This window comes from Gracilinanus agilis, chromosome 2, assembly GCF_016433145.1.
Source record: "Gracilinanus agilis isolate LMUSP501 chromosome 2, AgileGrace, whole genome shotgun sequence".
Classification (NCBI taxonomy): Eukaryota; Metazoa; Chordata; class Mammalia; order Didelphimorphia; family Didelphidae; genus Gracilinanus; species Gracilinanus agilis.
In genome coordinates, this window is record NC_058131.1 from 639,466,529 (window position 1) to 639,490,172 (window position 23,644).

Below are 23,644 nucleotides of genomic sequence, written 5' to 3' on the forward strand. Positions count from 1 at the left end.
CAAAAACATGGGCTCAACTTCCTATCCAGGAGACAGGAATATCAAGCAGTAAAGAATCAGCAAAGTGAACTGTGATATAAAGGAGCAAAACCTAGACTTTATCCTATGCCATTGTCCATTTATTACTGGGATAGTACAAGTCCAAAGGGAAGAGAATTGTCTCCCTAACAACCCCAAGTTTGTTTCCCATTCTAGAAGGTTTCCAACCTTTAGGTTAAAGGTCTTTGAGTGATCAAAGGCCCAGAGTGATCAATGGTACTCATCAGAATGCAAAGGTTTGGCTCTCATCAACCCCAAGTTCATGTCCCTTCCTGGGCAAGGGAAATCCAAGCCTTTAAAGCAGTATTATAAGGCTGGATACCAGAATAAGTCACAAGAGTGGAATATGGGATTCACCTTGATTGTTCATCAGATTTTCTGCACTTTCTCTTTCTGTGGGGTGAAAGACATTCTTGGATCCAATAGACAGTATTAACTTGAGAGCTCACAAAAGAGTCTTGTCCCTTTTATCTACATCTGTAGAGATGAAAACCTGAGCTATATTTTGAGGTACCTAGCCCAGCTGGAACCAAAAAAATATGACTTTTGAGAATCCCTTCTGTGTAGAACCTGTTCAATGTGAGCCATAAGATTTGGGTGCTAGGCCACAGGTCAGATATGTTTGTGACAATTTCATTCCTGAAAATTTTAATTAGTAAATGTCAAATTCCACTGGTTCTCCTCCTTTTTCTCTTTTAATTATTTTAGTGCTTTCAGAGGCCCCTCATCTTTCTTCTTTCCTCTAAAAGCCAGCCCTCCTTGTTCTGCTTTCAGTCTTCTCTGTGAGTGAATGCTCAGTGATACCCATCTCTTCCCAATCTACCTCTCTAGGGGATTTGTCAGCATTGTTCCAGTCCCATATCTCTGAGAATTACTTGAGACATTTCAGCTTCTATATCTCACCATAATCGTACACTCAATATGCCTCCAAAGCAGAGTCATCTTAGGAATTATAGTCCAGTTGGTCTGATGCTCTTTTTTTCACTGATAAGGAAATTGAAGGTTAGAAAGGTGGAGTGTCCCAAGGACAAACAATGACATTAGGTGATGATTTGGCCCAGAGAGACTCAGGTATATCAGTTGGGATTCTAAAAGTGGGAGATTCCTTCATCTCATGGCTATCTGAAAGAAGTAGTACGGGGAGCAATGTGAAGGATTCCTCAGGCAATTCCAGTGACATAGAGCCATCTGGCGAGCAAGTTATTGTGGCTCTAAGCTTGCATAAGAGATCTCTCCCCAGCAAATTTATAGGGGAGCCAGGCATCAAAAGGAAAGCATGCTCCACATTCAGAGGTCCTATGGACACCATCCTAGTGAAAAGTTTTTGAACCTTTTGGGGTGTCCCCAACACCCCCACTACATTTATTAATCCTATGGAATTGCAATCTGGGTCAAGTGTACTCTTCAATATAGACCTGGAAGCTCCACTGTCCAAAAGACAGTCATAATAGGAGTTACCAACTTTTAATGTTACATGGGGCTCACCAGTATGGGGGGCAGTGGATGGGGACAATGGGTAGTAAGATATCAGGGTCTGGTTGTATTCTCTGATTCCTGTTCCCCAACCCCCTACCCGGAAAACCTTCATAATCTTTGCGTAGTTCCTTGGGCCCCCCTTGGGGGGCAGTAGCAGCCTGGATGGTTCAGGGATGAGCTCCACTCAGGATATATTGCTGTGGAGTCATATGGTATGAGTTATCAATTCCCTGATCCATATTCCTAGAATTGTTATCAGTCCTAAAGTTGCAATTCCTGAAATCATTATTATAATGGTTATTCCTATAATTATTTCCATAGTTATTATTCAGCTGGTTTCTGATTACTCTTAACCAATTCCTACAGTTTATCATTGTATGGCCCTTCTTCTCACAGAAGTGGCAGGTAAGGGATTGATTCATAAGAGTTATTCACCAGAAAAAAAATTGTCAAAAATATGAACAGGCATTTCTCAAAAGAATAAATCTAAGCTATCAATAGATGTATGAAAAAACTTCTCCAGATCACTAGTCATTAGACAAAGATAAACTAAAACATCGCTGAGGTTCTAAATTACATCCATCAAATTATCAATGATAACAAAAAAGAAAAACAAAATATTATTGTCTTTGGGAAGATGGCACACCCATGTACTGTTGGTAAAGCCCCTCCTTCCCTTATCTCCATAAAAAGGAAGAGTCAATTCACTTCATCATTAAAATGTTAGTGGAAATGTAACCTGAGAAATTACAAAAACCCAAGCATTGAGTAGAGTAATAATGTTTATAACTGCACTAAATGAACTATTTTGCTGAAAGTATTTTTCAAAAAGAACTGTATTTTGTAGGGGATTTTAAGCAGCTAGTTTAAATTGCCACTTTTGGTTACATGTTTTTAAATGGGTTTGGCTTGGTTTGGTTTCTGTTTAAGTAAAACATATATGTTGCTAAACCAGGATCAATAAAAAAAAATTTTTTTAAGAATATGACTATTTCTGTGTCTGGACTATCTCCCTCCCTCTAGTCTGGATCCTCTGGATTCTTCCTCTTCCCCAGGCTAAAAAAAATGAGGTCTCCTGTTGCTGGGCAACAGTGAAGACAGCTGCCCCTGGAGTTTATCACAGCTGTGTAGACTGAGGAGGGGTTGTGGGATGATGGCCAATTCTTTCCAGAAATGTGAAACCTAAGAGGTTACAGAATTCTATTTAAAAATAGAACTCATCCTTTCATTTTGTTGCTATGCAAGGTATAAGAAAAAGAGACTAAAGATCTTTTTTTTTCACATTATTCTCTAACATTCTGTTTGATTTTCTTATATTAAATCTAAATTTTCTTATACTAAATCTAAATTCCAGGTCAACCTATGTAAATGCTTTGCACTCTGAAGATAGGCAGGAGCCATAACCTGGATATTCAACTACTAACAGTTCCTTGAGGCAGATCAGTGACAGAAATTCTCTCTTTCTCCTTCCCTAATCCTTCCAAAAAGCATTATGAATTTGGGGCAGGTGTTATCTGTTTTTTGTGAAGTGGAAGGAGGCAAGAAAGATATATCCCATGATGTGTAAAACAGACCTAGGTGCCAGTTTCAGAGTTGTGCCATGACACTCTCTCCCCTAGCTAATAGTAATATCTCCAATTTAAGTTTTCAAAGCATATTACATACATTATTTCATTTGAGGTAGGCATTGTTATTATTCCCATTTTACAGATGAGAAAATTGAAGCTTAGAGAAATTAAGTCACCCAGGGTTCTATGGCTAAAGCATAGCCAAGGCAAGATATGAACTCTAGTCTTCCTGATCCTGATCCTACCTGAGGCAAAAACCATTCTGGAGAATAATTTGGAATTATGCCCAAAGAGTTCTAAAGAGTTGAGAACAGACTGGAAAGCTCAGAAGAATATGATATTCTCAACTGAAACTGTAAAGTTTGGAGTAGTGAGCTAGAGGATGAAAAAAGTGGATTCTTTTTTGGAGATGTTAAGTTTCAAATGATTACAACAAATGCAAGAGGGGATATCTAAAAAGTAGCTGGTGATATATAACTGGAATTCAAAATATATACTATGACCTGACCTAAAGATGTTGGAATACTATTATCAGAGATAATAACTAAAACCATAGAAACAGATGAAATCACCAAGAAAAGAAGGGTTCTAGTATAAAATCCTATGGGATCCCTATAGTTAGGGGATGGGAGATTTATAGTGATTTAGCTAAGAGATGTAGAAAGAGGAGAACTGGAAAAGGAGGTTCAGTAAAATTCAAGAGATCAGAATATCCATGAGGATGTGGTTGACAGTGTCAAAAGAGGCAAATCAGGGGCATCTGGGTGGCTCAGTGGATTGAGAGCCAGACCTAGATATGGGAGGTTATAGGTTCAAATCTGGCCTAAGACACTTCCCAGCTGTGTGATCCTGGACAAGTCACTTAACCCTCATTGCCTAGCCTTTACCACTCTTCTGTCTTGGAACCAAAACACAGTATTGATTCTAAGACAAAAAGGTAAGGGTTTAAAAAAAGGATACAAATAAAATAAAACAAGACCTAGGGAAAGATTTCTGAATTTAGCAACTGCAGAGACATTGGTAAAACTGGAAAAAATAATTTCAGTGGAATAGTAAGATTAGAAGCTAGATTTCAAGGGGTGGACAACTGAGTAAGACATGAGGAAATGTATGCAATCCATAAGGATGATTCTTTCTAGGAGTCTGGGTATGAAAGGAAGAAGAGATATAGCATGATAGTTTGACAGTAAGAATAGTATCAAATGAAAGGGGAGTTGTTTGTTTTTTAGAATTAGAGATACATGGATGTATTTCTAGGCAGCAGAGGAGACAGTGAATATGGAGAAATTTCTATTGCAGCTAGGTGGTATAGGTAGATACAGAAAGAGACCTTGAGTCAGGAAGACTTGAGTTCAAAACTAGCCTCAGACATTTGCTAGTTTTGTGACCCTAGGCAAGTCACTTAATGTCTCTCTAACTCAATTTCCTCATCTACAAAATGAGGATAAAAAAGCATTTACCTCCAAGGGTTGTTGTGAAGATCAAATGAGACATTTGTAACATGCTATAACAACACTAGCTGATATTATTAAAAACTGAAAAGGAGAGAGAAGGAATAATTTAAAAAGAAAACTCCAATGAGAGATGGACTGAGATGGCATCATGAGTCCACATGGAAGACTTTAACTTGGCAAAGAATAAGGCTACTTCATTCTCTGATTCCAGAGCAAAGACGAGTACTAGAGTATGATCTAGATCAGTGTTGGGCAAACTATGACCCACAGACCAGATGAGGCCTGAAATGTTCTATCAGCCACACAACATTATTCCTAATCTGACCAATACAATGAGTAGGATACCATACAATGAAACTTCAAAAGAGTTGCCTTAGAAACAGGCTGACAGATGAGCATTTCCTTTCCTTTGGCCCCCTCTTTAAAAAGTTTGCCCATCGCTGATCTAGATGGTTTTTGAGGTATAGATTTGGACAATAGAATGCTCATGGTGAGTAATTTCTACTATCTCAGTTAAGTAGAACATGAGGTCCTCTGCTAAAAGGAAAAAAATGATGAGACATGGAGAAATATGGCTTTCAGCCATAGAACAAGAAATTTCCACAGGAGGTTATATTGGGATAATTGAGAGGAAATGTGATATAGTAGGAAGAATGTTGGACTTCAAGTTAGAAGATACTTGAGTTTTAAACTTATTTCTGATCTTTAACTAATAGTATGAGCATTGGTAAGTCATTGAATTCCCTTCCCTAAAGCTCATTTGCCCATATATGTAACAAAAAGAGAGGATAATACTCTCAGTAGATGTCTTTTTAAATTATTGTTAGGAATAATGCTATAGGGGCACCTGAATGACTCATGGATTGAGAGCCAGACCTAGAAACAAAAGGTCTTGGTTCGAATATGACCTCAGAAACTTCCTAGCTATGTGACCCTGGGCAAATCACTGAACACCCATTATCTAACCCTTTCTGACACTCAGTACTGATTCTAAGATGGAAGGAAAGAAGTTTGTTTTACCATACATTGGTAGAGTCTATATCAAACTAATGTCTCAGAAGGGGAAGAGAAAAGAAGGAGTGGAAGGAAGAAAGGAAGGAAGGAAGGAAGGAAGAAAGGAAGGAAGGAAGGAAGGAAGGAAGGAAGGAGGAAAGGAGGAAAGGAGGGAAGGAAGGAGGAAAGGAGGGAAGGAGGGAAGGAAGGAGGAAAGGAGGGAAGGAAGAAGGGAAGAAAGGAAGAAAGGAAGAAAGAAATAAAATATAGTATGTTTTGGTCTGCATTCAGATTTCTTTCTCTTAAGGCAGATGACCTTTTCCATCATGAGTCTCTAGGATTGTCTTGGATCACTGTATTGCTGAGAATAACTAGGTCACTTATAGTTCTTTGTTCGAGGCCATTGAGAAATACAGGGTCTCTAATAGGCATTTTTATCTGGATCCCATCAAAGTTAATATAACTGACAGGGTCATACATTGACTCATTTGACCTGAAAGGTTTGGGTCAATCAATGGATGGCATATCTGAGATAAAAAGCCAGACCCCTCCCAATGGCTCCTCTTTATTATTGAAAACAGATTAATTTAGTTTTTAGGATAACCTCAAGTTTTATAAAAAGCTTCTAAGTACCATATAGTAAACCAACAGTTAAGGAATTAACATTATTTCTCCAAGATAAAAAAGCAGAAATTAAGCAAAAAGCTGCCTGGGCCCTATAAACTATTCCTAGACAGCCAAGGTCAGAAGCAAGCAGCCAGACAGTTTCATATCCAGCCAGGTGCTTTACACCCCATAATGTTAAAGACTCATTCATTAAAGATATCTTTTGAAGTATGGAAGCTTTTCCCTGAAATAGCTTTTAGATAAAAAATTGAGGCTCATTCCTAACCTTGAATCTTGTCTCATTCCAAGCTTAATCTTTGTTGGAGAAAATTTTATAAGCCATATGTCAATCATGATATAATTCTGTAACTTTGATCATTTGCATAGTCACAAACTCCTTTGTGTTTTGTGAGAATTGGTTTTTGAGTACTGTATAAAATAAATCTCAAGCTCATTGCTGGGGAGATCAGCTTTGGGCTAACCATTAGTTCAGCAGTTCTCAATTTTCTGTTTCGTCCTTATCAATGCAATGCCATTAAGCACTATTCAAAATCCCTGTTGATATAGAGCTATATAGTTCTTCATAAAAAAATATTATTGCTACAATATACAATATTCTTCTGATTCTGCTCACTTCACTCTGCATCAGTTCATGTAAGGCTTTCTAGGTTTTTCTGAAATCATCCTGCTTATCATTTCTCATAGCACAATAGTGTTCCATCACAATCATATGCCACAACTTATTCAGCCATTCCCCAATTGATGGAAATTCCTTCAGTTTCCAGTTCTTTGCCACCACAAAAAGAGTAACTAATAAACATTATCGTACAAGTACATCCTTTCCCCCTTTCTTTCATCTGTTTGAGATAGAGACCTAGGAATGGTATTGCTCAATCAAAAGGAGTTGCTCAGTTTTAGAGTCCTTTGGGCACAGTTCCAAATTGCTCTCCAGAATAGTTGGATCAGATCATAACTCCATCAATAGCATATTAGTGTCCCAATTTTTCCACATCCTCTCCAACATTTATCATTTTCTTTTCCTGTCATATTGACCAATCTGAAAGATGTGAGGTAGGAGAGTTATTTTCATTTGCATTTTTCTAATCAAGAGTGACTGAGAGAATTTTTTCATGACTACAGATAGCTTTGTTTCTTCTGAAAACTGCCTGTTCATATCCTTTGAATATATGGAGAATTTTTAAAAATAAATTTTATTTAGTTCTTTATTTATTCAAGAAATGAGATTTTTATCAAAGGTACTTGTAAAAATAATTTCCCCCATTTTTTTGCTTTTCTTCTGATCTTGGTTGCACTGATTTGTTTGTATAAAAACTTTTAAATTTATTATGATCGAAATTATCCATCTAATATCCTATAATGTCCTCTATCTCTTTAGTCATAAATTTTTCCTTATCCATAGTTCTAACAGGTAAACTATTCCACATTCCCCTGATTTGCTTATGGTATCACCCTTTTTGACTAAATTACATATCCATGTTGAGTAATTTGATAAATGGTGTGAGAACCTGGTCTACCCCAGTCTATGTCATACCATTCCCAATTTTCCCAATAGTTTTTGTCAATAGTGAATTCCTCTACCAAAAGCTTGGATATTTTGATTTATCAGACACTAAATTGCAGTGATCATTTATTTCTAGTTATTGTGAACCTAATCTTTTTCCACTGATTCACTGTTCTATTTCTTAGCCAATAACATTGTTTTGATGACTACCACTTTATATATAACTTGAGATCTGGTCCTGTTGGGCCACTTTCCTTCCCATTCTTTTTAAAGATTCTCTTGAATCTTTTGTGTAAGTGTCATCCACTGCTGAGAAGAAAGTTTTGGAAAGAGTTTTAAGGTTATCTAGTTCAACTTTATTTTATCAAGGAAATAGAGGTCTAGAAAGATTAAGTAATTTACTCAATTTCACACAAGGAATTTGTGAGAGACCTGGGACCATTACCTAAATTACTCAATTAACACCTCAATGTCCTTTTAAAATTCTTCCCATCTGTTTTAGAATCATATTGGTTCTAAGGTAGAAGAGTGGTAAAGACTTGGCAATTGGGATTAAGGGATTTGCCTAGGGGCAGCTTTGGCAAAGACTGGGCACACATATAGAGCCTGCACCGGGGAGATGCTCCATTCCCCCTCTTCCCAGCTCCCCTGGACATTTTTGTATGCCCCATCCCTCTGTCCAGCCGCCCAAAGCAAGTACTTCATCCCTCGTCTCTCTCTTGGAAATTTAGGGGCTCACAGACAGCTTGAATTTGCCTTCTGGGCACTCAAATTCGGAAAATTGTGCCAATGCTGGCCTAGGGGTCACATTGCTAGGAAAAATCAGAGGTCATATTTTAACCCAGGACCTTGGCTAGGCTCTCAATCCACTGAACCACCGATTTGCCCCTTGTCCTGCTTTTTTAATGAAAAAACAAACAAACAAAAAAACGTAAGGGGAGGTGAGGAGTTACAATTAAAATCAACAGGACCAGAGAAAATACATACCAAATAGCCATAATGTAAATACAAGTGTTGTGTATTTTTAATTAATGCTGTGTAATCATAATACCTAAACTTGGTCCCAGTAAAAGATAGAATATATCTTTGTCCTTTCTATGAAGAAATGGGAAGATCACAGGTTCTGAATACCGCATACACTGGCTCCAATTTTGTTTATATGTTGGTTAGTTTGGGAGGAAAGCTTTTGTTTTCCCATTCTTTTTTTAAGTGCATCACTTTCAGACACTCTTTTTTTCTTTTTTTAATAAATACAGAATACTGGGGGTGGGATGTCTAAGTCTGGGCCAATTCAAATCCAATCCCACTCTTGAGAAAAACCATTCCAAGCACGAAATCCACTGGAAATGTCTCCGTGGCATCATCTTTAGATAGGGAAGATGGATCTCGGACTAGCTGAGGCAAACATCGGTCGGTTCCTGAGCTCCTTCCCGGCTCTTTCCCGGCTCTTCCCCAACTTCAGGGGACACTTGTCAATTTCGCGAGCTGACAAGCCGTCTGGCATAGAAACTTGCCAAACAACACTCGCCCCCTTCAGTGAGGCTGTTTCTTCCGAGCGGCGGCAGGGCCCCTGACAGCCCTCTCCCCAGAGCTCGCCACTCACGTCAGATTCCACCCACCCCCCAACAGGATCCAGCTCAGTTGGGAAGCAGCCTCACTTTCCGGTTTCCGTTTTTCTCCACGTTGCTCAACTTTAAACAAACAATAAGAAGTATTTTTTTAGGGCCAGACCAGCAACAACAACAAAACTCAACAACTGAGTCTGTAACTTTCGCAGCTAAGAAAGTGCGTGGCGGAGCAGCCAGAAGGGCGGAGAAGGGGTCCCGGGACTACACTCACTCCGCAGCCACAGACCAGCTTCCAGGCAGCATGAGGTAAATGAATGCCTTTCTCAACCTCCTTCTCTCTTGCGATCCTCTTTAGTCCCTTGGCCACTTTTCCAAATGAGACTTTCCTTGCATTCAGGTGTTTGAGCGAGGAAGAGTCCCGATGCAGGCACGGGCCGTGGCTCTCCTTAGCTAGCCAGCACCCAGTCCTAATGCCAGGCAGAATCGCGAATGGCTGCTGTCTCTTATCCGTGGGACAGGAATCTTTTAGGGATCCCTCTGCCGGACCGAGGCTGCCCAGCTGTCCTCACCAACCCCGGGGAAGGGGGAGAGGCAGGAGGGACCAAGTTCATCAGAAAGCTTGGGGAACCAGAGCCAGAAATGGAGCTCCTCCCCAGAGATGCAGAAACCTCACCATGGGACTTGGGGGAACTTCGATGCTCCAGAAATAAAGTTTTCGGGGTGTGTGTCTTTCAAATGTCGGAGTTAGAGGGGGTGACATTTTTGTATAAACAAAACAAAACAAAGCAAAGCAACTCTTTCCCAAAGGTCGGCGCTGTTTTGAGTTTTAGTAACAAAAGAAATGCCTCACTTTTTCCAACTTTTGTAGTCATTGGGGTGCAGCCGAGAGTGTATCAGCAGGGAACCTTGTGCCAGACACCCTTCCAGCCCAGCTCCTCCTTCCATAGACAAAGAGCTGACCCCTCGGGATGGGCAGGAACGGAAGCCTCTGGCCACAGCCCACCTTCCCAGGCTCGGCCCGCTCGCTCCCGCAATCCCAGCAGCCCAGGCGGTTTGCATGGGGCTCTTAACAGATTCTGCCCTCCCGGGCCGAGGGAAGGCTGCCCAGGGCTTTCCGGGCCGAAGGAAGGCTGCCCAGGGCTTCACAAAAGGGGGTGTGTGTGAGGCTGGAGAGGGAGTGGGGAGGAGCAAGCTTGCTCTCTCTTCTGAGATTAGAGACAGCCATCTTTTCACTGTCCTGAAGGATTTCTCTTCTCTGTTCGGGCAGAGGTTGGAAGGCGGCGTAACCCCAGCCCACCACGGTTCTAGTTCTGTGTGGCTGCTGAGGTGGGGCCCCCTCCCCGGATCAGGCGATTGCGAGGAAGGAGGTTGAAATCCTGCCCACGTAGGCAGTAGGGAGCCAAGTTCTACACTGCTTGCTCTCCGAGAGACCAAGCCCTGATCCTTTGGAAATGAAGGTGTATAGCTAGGGTTGGGTGGTTGCATCTTTGCTCCCCACTATCTCCTATTCCCTCTTTTCCTCCTTCTGCCTTCTTTCCCTTCTCTTTTCCCCCTCCACTCCTATGGTTCCTGCTCAGAGTCTAAATACAGGTTTCTGCCACTGCCTGAGAATTAGGAAAGTTTCCAGTAGTCTCCAGGGTCACAGAAAAGTTTATTGAAGTGAATGGAATTTAGGGGGTGCCCTCCTGCTTGTTGCCTTTAATCCCCTTATTTCAAGGCTTTTTTCTGGGTCACCACTGAATGACTTGATGGTTAACCCTCTCACTTTCCCCTAAACTGGAAGGAGCAGCCCCATTCCAGACAAAACTCCCAAGTAAAGTTTATCGTTGGTATGCTCCTCTCACCCTTTCAGGATCCCTTCCCTTTTCCCATGTCCTGGCACCCCTACCCTCAGAATCCCATTGACACTACGATGCCCCCAAAACGTGGGTACAGAGGAAATAAATCTGAACTGTGAGTAACAGGCCCTGAGGGAGAGCTCTGTTCCTAATTTACACTAAGCATGCAATGTGACAACACAAATGGGAGGAGCAGGGTATAGTTCAGAGTGAAAATAAGAGAGTCTAGATTCAAACTTCAGCTTTGCCAATTCCTATGTGACCTTAGTGCAAGTCACCTAAGCTTTCTGTGTCTCAGTTGCCTGATCTGCAAAATATAACATTTACTGAGTACCTACTATGTACCAAGCACTACTCTGTGCTGGAAATATAAAAAGAAGCAAAAGATGGTCCCTACCTGAAGGACTTCTAAGGTCCTTTCCAAGTCTAGATCTGTGATTTTATGAATCTAAATTCTGTCCTTCCCTAAGTTACCCATATGCCCCAAAATGATCTTTTCCCAGTCTCAGGGTCAACCTCTTTGCAGGTCATTAGGAGAGAAGTAAGCCAATCTTGTGTATGAATTTTGAGTGACATCAATAGTTATGAGGCACACAAACATGTAAGTTCCTTCCAGACTGGGGAGTGCAGGCATCAGATATTCCTTAATGCTGCATTATGGCTGAGAGCCTTTGATCAAATAAACCTGAAAGCAGTAGAGCCCATCAGTCAGTCAACACACATTTATTATCTCAATTAACAGTGCCTGCTAAGAATCAGTAGGCATGTTCAACTATTCAGTCTATAAACTTGCAGGCTAAAGGAAGAGTAATGATTTTCTCAATTCTCCCTGTACAGGCAGACCCTGCAGACCTTCCTTTGACATTGAACAGATCACGAGAAAAAGAACTATTGAGCTGGAAGGGGCAGTAAAGATTTTTCTAGCCCAGTCTCTTCATTTGATAAATGAGAAAATGGAGATGCAAAGAACTTAAAGGACTTAGCAGCCATTCCCCCAGAATAATGATGTCTCCCTGAGTGGTGAAATGGAATGAATGCTAGGCCTGGAGGCAGGAAGTCTTGGGTTCAAATCCAGTTGTGTGGCTTGACCAAGTCACTTAATCTCAAATTTATCCAGGTTCCTCAAATGGAAGATTGGGCTGATAATGGCATCTACCTCGTAGGGTTGTTTTGAGGATCAAAGGACATATCTGTAAAGAGCATAGTGCCTGGCCTGTGGTAGACAGTTAATAAATGCTTATTTCCTTCATTTGATCCTTAGGAAACAGGGCAATCACTGCATGCCCTCAAGGAGTTTACAATCTAATACTGTCATTGTTCAGTTGAGTCCAACCCTTTGTGACTCCATTTGGGATTTTCTTGGGGAAGTTACTGTAGTGGTTTGCCATTTCCTTCTCCAACTCATTTTTATATATGAGGAAGGGAGGCAAACAGGGTTAAAGTAACTTGCCTAGGGCAACACAGCTTCTAAATGTCTGAGGCCGGAACTGAACTCATGAAAATGAGTCTTCCTGATTTTAAACTGAGCCCTCTATCTATTGCCCTTCTAGTGTGAGGGATTTTACCCATTTTCAGCTTATACATGCCCCTCAGCTATCACCTGGGACTCCAAGAAGCTGCACAGTAGGGCCAAACCCCCTTGAACCATCTTAGTAGATGGGCTAACCCAGACTGAGGATAACCAATGGGCCACAAACCTATTGTTGATTTAGCGGGAGTGTCTGCCTCAAGCTTGTGGAACTTCCTCAGTGGAATATATAGATGAAAACAATTTGTTCCAAGAACCATGAAAGTGGCCAAAGCAGTCTTTGGAGGGCTTAGAGTCTGGTCAGATATTAAAGATGCCAAGGTCATCTACTCCATCCCAGGCCATCACCAGTCATCCTGACTTTTGTCTTGCCACTGGACTTTGATGACTCTGGAAGGGAAAATAAGGCTAAAGACTTCATACAACCCTGTCTCACCTCAATTCATGCACAAGTCAAGACCTTAGTCTATGGTCCCTTTCACCTACAGAATTCACTAATTCCTAATTTACATACTGCAAAAAGTAGAGCAAGAGAGGCTTTGACCAAGGTCATAAATGTAATAAATATTATATTAGAAATAGAATCCAGGTCTCTTGCTTGCTTTCATTCCTCTTTTAGTTAAATGAGATTAACCTTCATGCCTACCTTTTGAACCCAATTTCAGCTGTTAAAAAAATGTTAAATAAAAATGTTAAATAAAAAATTAAAAAATGTTAAATAAAAATAAATAAACAACGAATTGCTCAATTCTGCCTGTGTGAATGACATCAACTATCTGCACTCCACTCCTTTAAGAGGGTCTAGTTTGTTAACCCACATGAATTTTTAATTGGCATAAATTCAGATGGGCAGATAGATAGGTGGCTTAGTGGACAGAAAGCCTGGCCTAGAGATAAGAAGTCCTAAGTTCAAACCTGACTTCAGACACTTCCTAGCTTTGTGACCCTGGTCAAGTCACTTAACTTCAATTGCCTAGCCATTACCACTCTTCTGTTTTGGAACTGATCAGTTAGAACATAGGCATTTTTTTAAAACTTCAGGTCTAGTGGGGGATATATGGAGATATATATATGTATATATATATATATATATACAATAAATATTTGTATATGTATGTCTATGCACACACATTTAAAAGTTTGGGATGTAGGGTCTTCCATTTTCTCTTAAATTTCCACTTGACTTATCCTATGTATAAGTAAAACCACCTCTAATTATGGTCACATGTCTGGTCTCCTCCTCACCCTACATTCAACAGGTGCAATTCTGCTTTAAGCTAAATGGCTTTGAGAGCACAGGGGCCACACTGTCCTTGTTCCTGACAACTAAGGACAGATGCACCTGTCATTCAGGAGTTCATAAACTGTTTGGGTTATCGGCATAACCTGCTAGAGAAATAGTCTTAAGACTCCCTAGATTGCATATCACAGAATCCTTAGAAGGACCTTTAAATATCATAATCATAGAGATCTCCCTCATTTTATTTTGTGAACAATTGAAGCCCAGGAAGAACTAACTTGCCCCGTCCTTTAGGCTCCTTTTCTAGCTAGATTCTCCTCCTTTAGCTGGCCCCAGAAGTCGTGGCCATTGCACTTGTGTGCTTGAAGAGTTTAGTGCTAATTACCAAGTCACTCAACAACAATGTACACCAATAAATGTGTCATTGATTATGTTACAAGTTTTATTTGATTACAACTCTTACCTTTTTCCATACCTTCAGATTTCAACTTAAACTTTATAAATGGTGCTTGGACTATTTTTGTCATACTTATGCTGAGGAATCATAAATATGTGGTATCTGAAATATAGATCTCATTGCTAAAAGGCAATGAGAAGCCATATAGCATGTTAGATTAAAATTAATATCCAAGAACTCCAAATATTATATTTTATAAGATTCACTAATAATTGCTTGAAGTAAAAGAAATAAAAAGAACGTAAGTAAAAATTTGAGTAAAGAAAAGTTTTCCCAGCTGCACTGTTGGATTTAAAAATCTGCCTGCCAGGCTATCTAATTATTTCTAGCCTGAGCAAACTGCTTCCTGACCCCGTCTTGAACCCCCCCCCAAAAAAAAGAATGTTTCTCCAGCACATAAATGTCTTTTTATCCTCCCCCCTGACAGACCTAAAATTAACCTCCAGGCCAAAAAAAAAAAAAAAAAGTTCCCAAGACATAAATATCTTCCTTATCTCTCCTTGATAGTTACCAGATGCTTTCTGACCCCTGACCCTAACACCCCTCCCTACTTTTCCCCCCCTTTGATGGATGGCTGTCAGATGCTTCCTGATTCCCTGTCCCTGATACCCCTTTGATGATTATCAGATGCTTCCTAATACCTCTCCTTGATAACATATGTTCCAACCCCCTTCCCCAATGTTCCTATATAAACCCTTGGCTTTGGCTGAAGAAACCACGGGGTCAGTAACTGCAAAAGCCTTTCTGCTTACTGACCCTAGCTGTGGCTAGCGAATAAATGAGCCTCTTCTTGCATATTGCATTGTCACTGTGTTTCCTGCCATGACCGAACCTGGGAAGGACTCCAGAATCTGGGTCCAACAGCATTAGCCGGGAAAAGAGAGCAAGAGGCAGGATCACACACAAACTTTATCTCCAAAACATAAGGACTTAACATGAGAATGAAAGTGGGATGCTGGGATTTAGAGTTCTGGGAAGCAGATAATAATTATACAAGCATAATTCCCTTCTTTTTCAGATGAGGAAAATGGCTTGCTGGTTAAATATCTTCCCTATAGTCACACAGTAAATGGCAAGATGTAAAAATTGGGGCCAAGATTGACTAAGAAACTTCCCCAGGGTTACACAGGAAGTGGTAAGGCTGAAATCTGAACCCTTGCCCTTTAATTCCAGAGTTGACAAGCTCCTTCCATGTGATAAAACAAATTAATCCACATTGAGTGCTCATTAGTCCCCATGTCATGTGTAAATGAATTATTATGTATTTTTCCCCATCCCACGGAACCCAGGGAGTCTTCCTTAAAAGACAGATTATTGTGGATCTCTCTTCTATTAAACCACTTGTTAGTGTTTTTTTATATCATTTCTGTTGTAAAACTCTAAATAGCTTTTCTACCAAAGGCCCAAATCACTAATTAGTAGCTTGTAAAGCAGCCTCTCTTTCACAGTTTTCATATGCATTTCTGACTTGAGCTGAAATTGAGTGAAATAATAGTTAATTGTATCTAGACTGAGTTTTAAAATTTGCAAAGCACTCTGTTTACAATAGCCTTTTTGAGTCTCACAATAGCCCTGTGAGGTAGAAACTATTGAGTCATTTTATTGTGGATAAAGAAACTTAGATCTGGGCAAAAAAGATTTGGCTTAGGTCACAGACCTTGTGTCAGGTGGGATTCAAAACAGGTTCTGTTTATTGTTTTATTCTATTACTCCAGTAAGTTCAGGTTCCCAGAGAGGGAGAAAATGTTATATGCAGGGCAAGGAAAATCATGATAGTGTATATAAGAGATTTCACTGTTGGGAGATTTATTCAACCCTTGTCATTTCCATTTGCTCTTCTGAACTGAAACTGATTTTTTCTTTTGCAGTCAAATGCCTAGGAATTCCTTGAAAATTATTCTGAGGCAGCTGAAATGCCACTTTACATGGAACTTGCTGAAGGAAGACATTGATCTACTTAATCTGGAAGATACAATAATTGACCAGATTGAATTCCTTGATATGAAATCCAAAGTCACCCTTTATAACCTCCTGGCCTATGTCAAACACCTAAAAGGTCAAAATGAAGAGGCTCTGAAATGCCTAAGACACGCAGAAGAGAGAATTCAGGTGGAACACGCTGATCAAGTGGAAATAAGAAGCCTTGTGACCTGGGGAAATTTTGCCTGGGTCTATTATTACATGGAAAGATTTCCCAAAGCCCAGTATTATGCAGACAAGGTGCAGAAAGGTTACCGGAAATTGCCCAATTCCTCCCGCTATAAGATCGAGTGCCCAGAGGTTTATTGTGAGGAAGGGTGGGCTCTGCTAAAGTGTGGCAGGAAGTATTATGAAAGGGCCAAGGCGTGTTTTGAGAAGGCCCTGAAGATAGAACCCGACAACCCCGAGTTTAATTCTGGCTTTGCCATCGCAGCCTATCGTCTGGACGATAAGGAATATTCCTGTCAAAGGGTGTCATCCCTCGACCCTCTCCGCAGAGCAGTTGAACTCAATCCGGACAACACGTTTGTCATGGCCCTTCTTGCCCTGAAGCTTCAAGACCTAAAACAGGAAGCGGAAGGAGAACGCTACATCCGGGAGGCCTTAGAGAAGATGTCCTCCCAGCCCTACGTCCTTCGCTACGCGGCCAAATTCTACCGGAGACAAAACTCTCCCAGCAAAGCTCTGCAGCTGTTAAAAATCGCCTTACAGGCCACACCCACGTCTGCGTTCTTACATCACCAGATAGGCGTTTGCTACAAAGTCCTGATGATCCTGGTGAAACAGTCCACCAAGAAGCGACCCCGGGAAAAAGAGAAAGAGAAGAGGGAGCTGATTCAATCCGCCATCTTTCACTTTCGAGCAGCCATGGAACAGAATTCCATGTTTGTGTTTGCCTATACAGACCTCGCCAACATGTATGCCGAGGCTGGTCAGTACGAAAAGGCAGAAGATGTATTTCAAAAAGCCCTTCATCTGCAGCACGTGACGGACGAAAACAAACAACAGGTCCATTTCCATTACGGCCGCTTTCAGGAGACTCACCGGAAATCGGAGGATATTGCGATGTACCATTACTTAGAAGGCGTCAAGATAAAAGTGGAGTCTTCTATTACCTCCAAACTGATAAGTGCTCTGCAGAGACTGGCCACGCGGCGCCTTTACGAGAATGCCGTGGACGTAAAGAGCCTGGGCGCCCTGGGCTTCATTCACAAGCTCAAGGGACAAAAGAGACAAGCCATCGAGTGCTACGAGAGAGCCCTGAAGCTGGATCCCGAGAATGGGGACTTCATCAGTGCCCTGTTTGAGCTGCGGCTCTCCTTTTGAATTTCCCAGTTGGTGCTGGGGAGCTTTAGAAGCTTCGTTCCCAAGATGAAATGAAAAAAAACAAAAACAAGAACAAAAAAAAAAAAAAAAAAACCCGGCAAGCCTAGGTAGAGTCAGGACAAAAAGCCCTCGAGTTAAATGCTGAGCAAGGTGACTCGATCCATCCCCTATTTGAGCTGCGGTTTGTAGCATGAATGCTAAAAAAAAAATTTCAGGTTCACAGAAGAATGTGATATTTGTTGGGGCGGCCATGGTAGCACAGCGGATGGAGCACCAGGCCTGAAGTTTGAAGGACCTGGATTCAAATCTGACCTTAGTCAACTTCCTACCTCTGTGACTCAGGACAAGTCATTTAGCCCCAATTGCCTAGCCCTTGCTGCTCTTCTGTCCTAGAATTAACACTAAGACAAAAGGTAAGGGTTAAAAAAAAAAAGAATGTGATATTTGTGATTATCCTCTATTAGGATCATATGTTTCTACAGTATGAACATATAAAAAGGCTAACATGCATGTAGTTTAGATAGTAGTTTAACAATTTCTTTATACTTTCTTTCAGCATGACTTTGGAAAAAGTAATTCCTGTAATTCTATAGATTTGAATAGAATAGACTGTGGGCTGGAAGGAACCTTAGAGGTTCCCTAGTACAAAATGTTTTTTTTTTCATAAGGGAGGAAATTGAGGCTCAGAGAAATCAAGTGAATAACTGAGCAAAATCGTGCCAAAGCCATTACTAAGACCATAGGACTAAGAACCTGTTCACCCCCACCCCAGTTCTCTTGCCCTGTGCCTTGCTCTTCATTACTTATAAAATACTTTTGTTCATAATGACAAGATCCGTGGGATGAAAAATGCTGCTTAATTCTACAGTCTGTGCCTTGGATATTTCTTGTGTAAATAAAACTGCCTTGCTGACACAAAATTCTACTAGAGTTGATCTATTCTTGTCATCCTTTCTATTTTGTTTATTTATGAAAATAAACCAAAAAGAAACTAAATACCTTCTTCTTTCTGATTTTGCAAAGCTGTCCAATATCTGCATGATAGCTCTCACTTTGAAGCAATCGCCTTCTTGACACATGAACAATATGAATATCATTGCTTTGAGAAACAACAGTGAAGCTTAGGTTTGGAAAGCTAGTGCACACCAGGATAAAAAACCGGTCTCACCAATTTGTGTTGGAGCCAAACTGTGACAGACTTATCTATTGGCTGCTAAAAACTAAGGAAGCAGTGGTATGACTACAGATGCAAACATTCTGAAAAATTTTGTTCTTAGCCTAAGAGTATAAAAATTTACCAGATCAAAGTTGATAACCTTATCATGTTTAGGCTGTGTTGATAGATCTGTGATGTGATTATTGTGGGTATGATTCAGAGCAAAGTTCATCTATGCCTTCAATAAGCAATTAAGGACTAATGTATCTGGAACTGTGTTCAGTGCTCAGAATAGAAAAAAGGAAAAAATAAAAACAATCTCTTCCCTCAAAGACTTTACATACTATGGGGAGAAACAGCAGGTACAAGGAGAATCTAGTATATCTCACTCTAAATTTACTGACTAGCTCACCTTGGTCACATCATGCTTCCAAAGGGGCTCCTCTCCTGATCAGAACCTAAAATCCAAAACTTTTCAAGCAGGACCCCAGGTCCACTTTTAGGTTTCAGCTGGCAGCGGCTCCTCTCATAGACCCCCTGATCCTCAACTCAGCAATAGCCATGAACCCAAGACAGATAAATTGTTATGGGGCAATGGATCAACAGAATTGCTAGGAGGCCACTGTGTGGATTCTTTGATGCCAACACATCAATTGATCTACACTTACTAAGTTCCCATTCTGGCCAGGCACTGTGCATGTGAGCTTAAAAATGAAAAACAAATGAACTTAAAAACTTCTTTAGTCACCTGACACTTGATTTACTTTGTCAATAAGAGGCATCAAGGCAACCAAAAAAAAAAAAAGCACCAATTTACAGTATAATCTCATTCATATAATCTCAGGAAAAAGAGAGGTGGGAGATTATTACACCATAAAAGTCAGAAGCAATAAAATTGGTACGGTGGGGTGGCAAGGGAGCAAAAGATTGAGCTATCCTCTGGGCATTTAAAAATAAAACTGGAAGGAGAAAAATAAGCAGAATGAAGATGTAAAAAGATTTTTATTACAAAATCTTCCTTTCTAGGGCAGGGAAATCACCACATTCAGATCCTTCTTAACTCCAGTGTCCTCCCCTTAACTATTTTCTATTTATCCTGTTTATAGCTTGTTTGTATTTATTCATTTATTTATTTCTCCCATTAGATTGTAAGCTCCTTGAGGGCAGAGACTATCTTTTACCTGTTTTTGTATCCCCAGTGCTTTTCAGAGTGCCCAGCACATAATAGGTGCTTAATAAATGTGGATTGTTTAATCATTTGGATGCTAACACCACAGTGCAGAATATGCTCATTGAAAAAAAATTATTAAAATGGCACCAAGGAGAAATGGACAAGGAAAAGCAAATTCTGTTTGTGCAAAACCTTGGCTAATTGCAACAGCTTCTGAAGGCTCAAAGTGGCTAAGCCCTGCCATCATACCAACATACAGGTGCTATACACTGAGTCTCATTCAACTGCCACTCTGTTAAGTGTTGTGGCTACATGGTTCCGACATAGTCCATCACACTTGGGATACAGGGCCAGAAAAGTCACTGACATGGAAGCATCTAGACTGTAATGGGATTTTTGAAAGAATAAATTAGGAAATTCCAAACCAGCCCAAGAGCTTATAAAGTGACCTAGGAAGAGTATAACAGTAGAAGAATAGCTGTAGAGAGGCTCACAAATTCACAGAAAATCATACCTAATAAAGGAGCCAGCAATAAAGGCCATACTTTCAGGTAGCTAAATACAAATTAAGAATAATGAGGGGGCAACTAGCATCATACCTAGAGATGGGAGGTCCTGCATTTAAATGTGATCTCTCATATGCTTCCTAGCTATGTAACCCTGGGCAAGTCACTTACCCCCTTATTCTTCTTCTACCTTAGAACCAATGCTCAATTGTAAGATGGAAGGAAAAAAAAATTTTGAGGTGGGGAAACAGAATAAGCATTTGCCAAGTACCTATTATATGGCAGGGCACTGTGCTAAGCTCCTTACAAATATTGTTTCATCATCACAATTGAGGAAACTGAGATAGTTAGAGGAAATGTGATTTGCTCAGGGTCACATAGCTAGTAAGGATCTGAAGCTGGAGTTGAACTCAGGTCTTCCTGACTCCAGGCCCAGAACTTTATCCACTATATTATCTACTTGTCTATCAAGCAAGTTGAAAAAAAGGTCCTAAATAAAGGAGACCAATTGGACTTCCTGTTAGTCTGAGATTTAGAAGGAGCAAACACATGACTGGAACATGACTGTGAAGGGATGTAACACTCAAAATGAACAAGACAGGTAAGAGTGGAGATATAGGGCAAAGGGAGAAACAGAGACAGAGACAGAGAGACAGAGACAGAGCAGCATACAAGGAGAGAAAATCCAAGACGTAGAATGAGGAATGTGTATGATAATCACTGGAGATAGAAATAGATGCAATATATTAACATGCTCCAGAGTTCCTTGGTACAGGGAAGAAATACATGGAAGAATCTGAGGGGAAGAGACTGTAAGCCTGTCTGACAGCCAAGAAATAGTAGTGTCTGGGAACTTTGATAGTCACCTAGACAATCTGCTAGCGTGCCCTCTGCCAAAAGCAGAAGAGGTAACAATTTCTTGATGTGTCTTCAGGACAATTCGTCTTTCAAAAGGTGGAGGCATCAATGACAGGGACTTCTCATTTAGATATAATTCTTAGCAAAAAGGAAAAATTGGCTACCAGAGGAGTAAAAATGATGAGAAATGTAGGAAGCGATCACTATTTTCCAGATTTTGTGACAGAGAAAAAAGGGAAAGCAGAGTGGATTCTGACATTCAATATTGATTTTGAAGAGCAGGTTTCAAAACATTCAGAAACAGCCTAGGTAGAATCCCATGGTCTTAAGTTATACAGTCTCTGATTTTTCATTTGCAAAGTGGACCTGCTAACAAAACTTATCTCTCAGAATTGTTATGAGAATCACATGAGATTAGATAGATAGATAGATAGATAGATAGATAGATAGATAGATAGATAGATAGANACATGAGATTAGATAGATAGATAGATAGATAGATAGATAGATAGATAGATAGATAGAGTGTTTTGCAAACCTTAAAATCCTATATAACTTATTCCCATCCTCACTGACTACAGAGAAAATCATCCTAGCAGGAATAGGAAACTCTCTAGAATGAAATTCTGAATATATAAAGAGAAACAATTTCACTGAAAAGAAAAAGATTTCTAAAGAAACAAGTGTGGATTACAGGGAACAAGTTGTCCAGAATAGATTTTTTAAAACAGATGCAGAAGACAGAAACAAAGGTAAATGACAGGGGGGGGCAGCTGGGTAGCTCAGTGGATTGAGAGCCAGGCCTAGAGACAGGAGGTCCTAGGTTCAAATCTGGCCTCAGCCACTTCCCAGCTGTGTGACTCTGGGCAAGTCACTTGACCCCCATTGCCTACCCTTACCAATCTTCCACCTATAAGTCAAATACACAGAAGTTAAGGGTTTAAAATTTTAAAAAAATTTTAAAAAAAAGGTAAATGACAGGTGGCCAATTAAAAATACAAAATACTATCAAGTCAAAAGTCTTGTAAGAATAGTGCCAGGAAGAATGTTTCCCACCTCTTTGGCAGAAAGGTGATGGACTATAATTATAGAATGAGAAATCATTTTTCAGACACAATAAAGTATCCACTTATTTTGCTTAATTATACTTATTTTTATAAGAGAGAACTTATTTTGGGAGGATTCTATAAGAGATACTGATAATAAGGCCAAATAAAGGAAGGGGGGGAAGAATTACTAATATGTCATGTAGAAATATACAGAAGAGAGCAGAAGGAATTTCAGAAAAAGATACAGAAAGGCACAGCAGTATTAGAATTGCCATGTTAAATTTGAAACAGAATTTTTATAAAAGCTATACAGACTGAAGATTCTCAATTTCATATATTCTTTTCTGTTCTTTGAAGAAAAGTTCAATTTTGTCTATATTACTTCTCAGAGTTGTGAGAATTAAATGAAAATAGATAGATAAGTAGACATATTGTGATAATGAAATTAAATAATGATCATTTTAAAAGGGGGAAACTAAAAGAATAGTCTTAGGAATGTAAAAGCTCCAAATAAATTGATGCTAGTGAAATTAAAAATTCAAGTATGACAAAAAGGATTGGTTAGACTAGGAGAAGTAAAATGAGGAGACTAAAAAGTGAGTATAGACTTTGACATGTGGGGGAAGAAAAATCAAGAAAATAATGAATAGGCTCCCTACTCAAAGTGACTCATTACTGCTCAGGAAAGGACTACTGCTAGTAATGGGATCTCTACTCAGGATGGGATCACTGTTTAGGTGACTATTCGTTTCCTTTATTTGATAAGGACTACCATAACGGTGAATAAGTAGACATTTGTAGCTATAGATTATCTCCATTTTATCAAGTCATTTGATAAGGTATTCCATACATTTCTAAAGGAAGAGAACAAATTTGAAGTAGATTATAGTTAATAGGGTAAATCAGGCTATATAAGCCAAGTAGATATATTTCCTAAGCCAAAACTCCATCCTGACTCATCCTAAGAGTAGTTGTGATCCAGTGATTAAGAAAGCTGCTTGAAGACATCCTGAGCACTTTACCCATCTTCGGTTTAGGGAATAAGCCTCTACAATACCCCACAAATGACCCCCACCCTCTTCAGGCTACTGTAGAGAGAAGCTAAAGCTGGAACTTAAGTTTAAAGGTAAATACTCCCAGCCAACTAAGGTAACACTACCTGGGGAATCTTCTCTTCACTCACTTTCTAATCTTCAAGTCAAATCACTTTTTTCTTCTTAAGTAATCCTTTCCCTTGAGTGCCTAAGTCCTGTTCTCAATCAGATTGTTCTTTGATCAAGAGCCATTGAGTTTGCCAGTAAGTGTCAGG

The 23,644-nt window shown here is 40.0% G+C and overlaps 1 protein-coding gene across 1 annotated transcript; it reads left to right on the forward strand.

The window, feature by feature from the left end:
- The first annotated feature begins 8,605 nt into the window (after positions 1-8,605).
- LOC123236315 (interferon-induced protein with tetratricopeptide repeats 5-like) lies at positions 8,606-17,763 on the forward strand. The gene is given in 4 exon segments (XM_044662619.1): positions 8,606-9,068; positions 9,393-9,408; positions 9,410-9,532; positions 16,158-17,763. Coding segments are annotated over 4 exon segments (1,608 nt in total). The 5' UTR covers positions 8,606-9,037; the 3' UTR covers positions 17,596-17,763.
- The last annotated feature ends 5,881 nt before the right edge of the window (positions 17,764-23,644 follow it).